Source organism: Echinops telfairi, unplaced genomic scaffold (genome assembly GCF_000313985.2).
Source record: "Echinops telfairi isolate 266 unplaced genomic scaffold, ASM31398v2 ScPeMD7_7400;HRSCAF=8409, whole genome shotgun sequence".
NCBI classification, from domain to species: domain Eukaryota; kingdom Metazoa; phylum Chordata; class Mammalia; order Afrosoricida; family Tenrecidae; genus Echinops; species Echinops telfairi.
This window is the reverse complement of record NW_022111300.1, coordinates 47772811-47778333: the sequence shown is the minus strand read 5'-3', so window position 1 is coordinate 47778333 and position 5523 is coordinate 47772811. Positions and strand designations below refer to the sequence as shown.

Here is a 5523-nt window from a genome sequence, read left to right as displayed (position 1 = left end):
CACCCCTACTCTAACTAGGGGGATTCTGAAACTGTATTCTTTTCCTTTACAAAGCAGAGATGGGAGGCAGTTACAGCTTGCTGCCCCTTACACCTACCTTTCTGTAATTAATAGGAGAGGTTTTGCATGGTATAGTTAGGGGGGCGGGGTCAGTCTCTGGAGAGGAAGCTGATGTTGAACTAAGATACACATTAAGGGAAGATGGACTGAATCTTGAATAAGATTTCTTATTTCCTTGGCAAATAATCGCTTGTTTATTTAGACATTAGCATTATGACAGTGAACCATTTAATCCAAAATATAGTTCAAACAATCAAGTATAATCTTAATTAAAATATGAGCTAGGTTTCAGATTTCTTACAGAAGGAATTAGGGCAAATAATACCATCAGGTTCAAGATCCTCACCACTACAGGGTCCCCCCCAAGAACCAATGGGCGCATGCACGCCCTGGGCCTCTGCAGGGCTGTGGCTGGGCTCTCTGGTCCTGACGGGTTCTGCTTTGTTCTGTTGCAGCCTCCTCCCTGCTGGTGCCACTGCTGAGTCCCATGAACCTCTTCCAGCGACTCTTCAGCATATTCCTTTCCTTGATGCCAACCTACCTTCTTCTGAGCACAGGGTATAAATTATATATAGTTAAGACATTATAGGATAACATTTAAAATTCATTGTGATATTCTCTTTCCCAGTGTTCAATATTTACAACGGAAAATGTTTATTAAATACTGAGCATCGTTTATGCATGCACAAGGGATGCCTTCAAAAGTTCATGGGAAAATGGAATGAAGAGAGAATGACATTTTCCATGAACCTTTTGATGGCGCCCCCCCCACACACATTATACAAATATTTCTCTGTTCGTAGGAACTATATATGACTTGGTTCGTAATCATCGGTGGTCCTTGTTTTATCTTTTTCATAGTATTGCTTGTTGTCTTTGTCTGTTTCATTTACAGAAGCCCTGACTGTCATTTTACTACACAGTGTTAGACAGTGGTGAGCGATTATGCAGGCATTTCACCTTTAAACTTAGAAAGATCTTGGGCTTTGTTGTATACTTAACATAACTGGTCTCATTCGTGTATTCTTTTTCTATGCATTCTTCAACAAGCTTAGGGATTCACTTGCACACTTAAATATTCCATTGTCTGCATTTTCTTTTGCTACAGGGAACTTTCATGTGAGTGCCTTCCCAGTGGTTACAGAACTCATTTTTATTTCAGATGGAAGTTTCCTTATGCAATACCCCACCCCAAACAAAGAAACAAACAACAACAACAACAACAAAAACCCAGCACCTTGACTGAAACATCCTAATTTCTCTAGAATTCAGGGGGTGGGGGCGGGAAGCCAGGGCTAATTTGCTTATGAATTTTCTTTCAGTTCTATTTAGAGTGAGAAAGTGAATAAACACCACACACACACACACACACACACACACATCATAGTCTGGCTAGGTGTAAGATCTTGGTGTAGATTACAGTGACCCTAGGGAAGTGACTATTGTGTTGTAGACAGAGCAGGTGGTCTTGGGTCTTTGGTTTAGATGGTGTTTGAAGGCACTCTTGGTCCAGCACTGGGACTCTGTCTATAGGAAAGGCCTCTCCAGGCCCCAGTGCAATGCTGAGTACAACTGGTGAGATCAGACCACCTGGCTGTTCCTCATTCCGCCTTTTACTACTGAACAGGACACGTGTGCTTGGCCTTTCTTTAGCCTGTTTTTTTAAAGGAGTTTTTAATCAAGAATGTGTATTCAATTTTGTTGGATGATTTAAAAAAATGATTCTATTAATAGAAGCTTATAATTGCCTTATGAGTGTTGAATCAGACCTGTATATCTTAGTTTGGAGTGAAAAACTAGACGTTCTAGTACATTGTAGTAACTCTGGACCTGTTTCCCTCCCTGGAGTGGTGGTTGTAGCTGGTTGTGTTTGTTGAATGAGCGGCAGAAACAGATTTTATGGCATCTCTCTCTTCTCCCTTCTGGAATCTCTGCTTACTTTCCTCCCTCCCTCCCTCTCTACCTCTTCCTCTCTCTCTCTCACATAAAAACCAAACATTGACTTCCTAGGGGCTGCCCCTGAGTCAGCATTGCTTGGTGGTCAGCCGAGGACTGGGAAGAAGTGGTACTTAGCTACTTGTGGCAGTAAGGCTTCTGCTCTTGTGTGTGGCTGTCTGGAAGCACTCCGAGCTCAGGCAGGTTATTCACCTGTGTTGGCCGTTATGGCACGTACTAAGCCAGGCCTTCACCCAGGGCAGATAGCTCCCTTAGGCCCTCTCCATTCTCTCGTGAGCAGCTGCACAGTCTTAAGGATTGATCACTCAGGAGAAGGAGGATTTTTTTGAACCCTACTAGAGGATTTCTTTTTAAAGATCAGTAGGATTTTTAGGCCCAAAGACAGGGCTTTCTACTCCCATAAGCAGTGGCAGTCTCTGGAACCCGCGGGGGGTTGCTATGAGTCTGCATGGACTCGGTGGAGCGAGAGCTTGTTGGATGTTGCATTCCCCTGGACCTTCCTACGACTTTTCCAGCAGTTCTGCTGGTCCGATACTTGTTCCAACCAATATCAAAGCTTGGGGCTAGCTGTGAGGGTGACCATCCCTGGTCACTTGCCACTGACATGCTTATCACTGGTGACAATGCTCCCAGGCACAGTTTTCCTCCCTGAGCCCCAAATAAAATCATGCCCGCTTCTGCCTCATTCAATGACTGTACCCAGGCAAACAGTTCAGACTACCACTATTCTCGCCAAATGTCAGTAGATTTGCTTGAATAAACACTTCGCAATTTATTGCATGTTTTTGTTCAGTTTCCAGAGTCTTTAAATGGCTATTTTGGACAAATTTGTGAAATTTTGTCTTTCTTATTTGGAGAGTGAATTTGCCAAACTCCCTACTCAAGCCCTGGCTTTGGATTTACTGTCTGGGATTTAACCGTTCTGTTGTGGATACAGGCTATTTCCTGTTCTTTTTTTGTAAATGATATTATAACCAACATCTTTATAAAGGAGTCAAAATGTGATTATTTCTCAGGACAAATTTTAGAAGTGAAGTTATTAGATTATTATATATACACTAGTATATTATATGAATATGCACATATTAATATGTAATAGACCACATATTAATATACACACATAGTAAGATATATTGTATTGCATGGTTATTATATTAATAAGCATGCATTAACATATGTACATATAGCAATATAGCATATATCATAAACTAAAGAATTACTGTAATATTAATGCATCTATTAATATATGGATATAAATCTATTTACATAGTGCACTAATATACACATCAATATATACATAGCCATATGCACATAGATCATATACTGATAGAGATTAATGCTAATATCTAATAATATGCAGGAGCTGGGTAGCATAGCGGGTGATGCATTAGGCTGCTAACCACAAGGTCAGCAGTTGAACCCATCAGCTGTTCTGAGGAAGAAAGGTAAGGCTTTCTGCCCCTGAAAAGATTTACAGCCTCAGAAACCCAGAGGCAGTACTACTCTGTCTTAAAGGTGATATGAATTGGAATTGACTCAATGGCAGTGAGTTTTGCTATAATAATTTACATGATGTTACTATACATATGTTAACATTGAATAATCTGTGTATTTTAGAAGTGGAATTGTTGTATTAATATATACACATTATTATTGTATTATTAATAACTCACTGCCATAGAGTCAATGCTGACTCATAGTGGCCCCTGTGGGTTTCTGAGACTGTAACTGTTGATGAGAGGAGAAAGCCCAGTCTTAGAGCTGCTGGTGGTTTTGAACTGCGGACCAAGCGAATTGCAATCCAAGGCATAACCACTATACCACCAGGGCTCTTCTGTATTAATAATAATATGCACGTATGATTGTTGTATTAGCATTCATATTATGTTGTATGTTGATCTCTGTATGTGATGTTGATGTACATATATTAATATAAAGTGTAATTTAATCATGCTTAGCTTCTTGATAGAGTGATGGGCTGCCTTTGAGACAGCTGGATACAAGGCACTTTCCCCCTTGTTTTCTTGCCAGCATTGAGGATTTTGTGAACTGGTACTGCAGTCCCATTTCTTTTGAACTTCGTCTGAATGGGATTGCTTTTTTTTCTTCTGTAATTTGTGCCTCTGTGATTTACAGCATAAATGATTTTTAAATCTCCCTACTATTTTAAGTACAGAATGATCTCAAGGTTTAGTAGAAAGAATCTATTGGACTTGCACTTTAAATGTTAATAACTTTTTCTACTTTTCCCTGTAGGGAAACCTAAAGAACATTTCAATTTTTGTGATTTTGTGGCTTAGATGTATGATTACGATGATTTTAACTTTGAGAACAGTCTCTCTGTATACATTTTCATTTGAACTCACTGGCTGTGTCTGATGTTCCTTTCCCTCCCTGGCCCAGGCATGAAGCCCTTTTTCTGGTAATACTGTCTTGCTTGATGCTCTCCTGGATCCACCTGGAACAAGAGACCCTCTCACAGTCTGTTGTTTCCTGTAAGCAGAAGGTAGCTCGTCAAACAGTTACCTAGTCTATATGAAAATAGTAAAACCTTTCTTAGGATAGAAGGAAGTTTTAATGGCATGGCATCAAAAACTCATTCTACTTTGACTTTTACGGTGGGAAATAATCTTCTGTAAAGACTACAGCCAAGAAAGGTTACAGCTGCACCCAAACCAAACTCACTGCCATCAAGCCAATTCTGACCCACAGTGACCCCATAGGACAGGGTAGAACCCCCCTGTGGGTTTCTGAGACCACAACTCTGTACAGGATTAGAAAACCTCGTTTTGCTGCCTCAGAGAAGCTGGTGAGTTCAAACTGCTGACCTCCCAGTTCGTAGCCAAACACATAACCCACTGCGCCAGCAGGGCTCGTTAGGAAATTCTGTTGCTTTACTGTGGAGCACATAGGATTGCTGTAAGTCAGATAGACTTAATAGCAGCAGATTTAAATGTCACCTAGCAGACATTGATGATTTAGTTAAACAAATCATTCCTGAGGAAAATCTTGCACCTATCATAGAAAAGCACATTTGTTGTTGTTGTTGTTCACAGGCAGTATATTAAATACCAAATGCATTGCCGCTGAACTGATTTAGATTTATAGCAGCCCTACAGGGCAGGGCAGAACTGTTGGATAGGGTTTGCAAGTGGCTTTTTAAAGACATCACCAGACTTTGTCTCGAGGGGAAGGCAACGGGACCAACAGATCTGAGGTGGAGGGACTTAGGGTGAGACGGGGGCAGGGGAAGAGTATGGTGGGTAAACAATGCCATAGACAGGGGAAGAACTAGGGAATAAAAGTCAATAATGAGGAGGATATAGAGATCCTGGGGGTGCTGGTGCAACAGCAATCTAGCTGAGAGGAAGTCCTATGAGGCAGAAGTAGGGTGAGCATGATGGTGGGGCAGAAGGAAGGTCAAAAACAGGAATGATCGAGGAAGCAAAGCTGTGGATAGAGGTATAAGCATAGATGTGTCCATATGTAAATACATTAATCCATAAA

The 5523-nt window shown here is 41.0% G+C and overlaps 1 protein-coding gene across 1 annotated transcript in view; it reads left to right on the top strand.

Annotated features, from left to right (window-relative positions):
* The window catches only part of LOC101662120 (GPI ethanolamine phosphate transferase 1), a 106323-nt gene that overhangs the window by 77134 nt on the left and 23666 nt on the right, over nucleotides 1-5523 (top strand). Inside the window, exons 22-23 of the mRNA XM_013004739.2 lie at nucleotides 516-618; nucleotides 4420-4522. Of these exons, the coding sequence (XP_012860193.2) occupies nucleotides 516-618; nucleotides 4420-4522 (206 nt within the window). The remainder of the gene's footprint in view (nucleotides 1-515; nucleotides 619-4419; nucleotides 4523-5523) is intronic.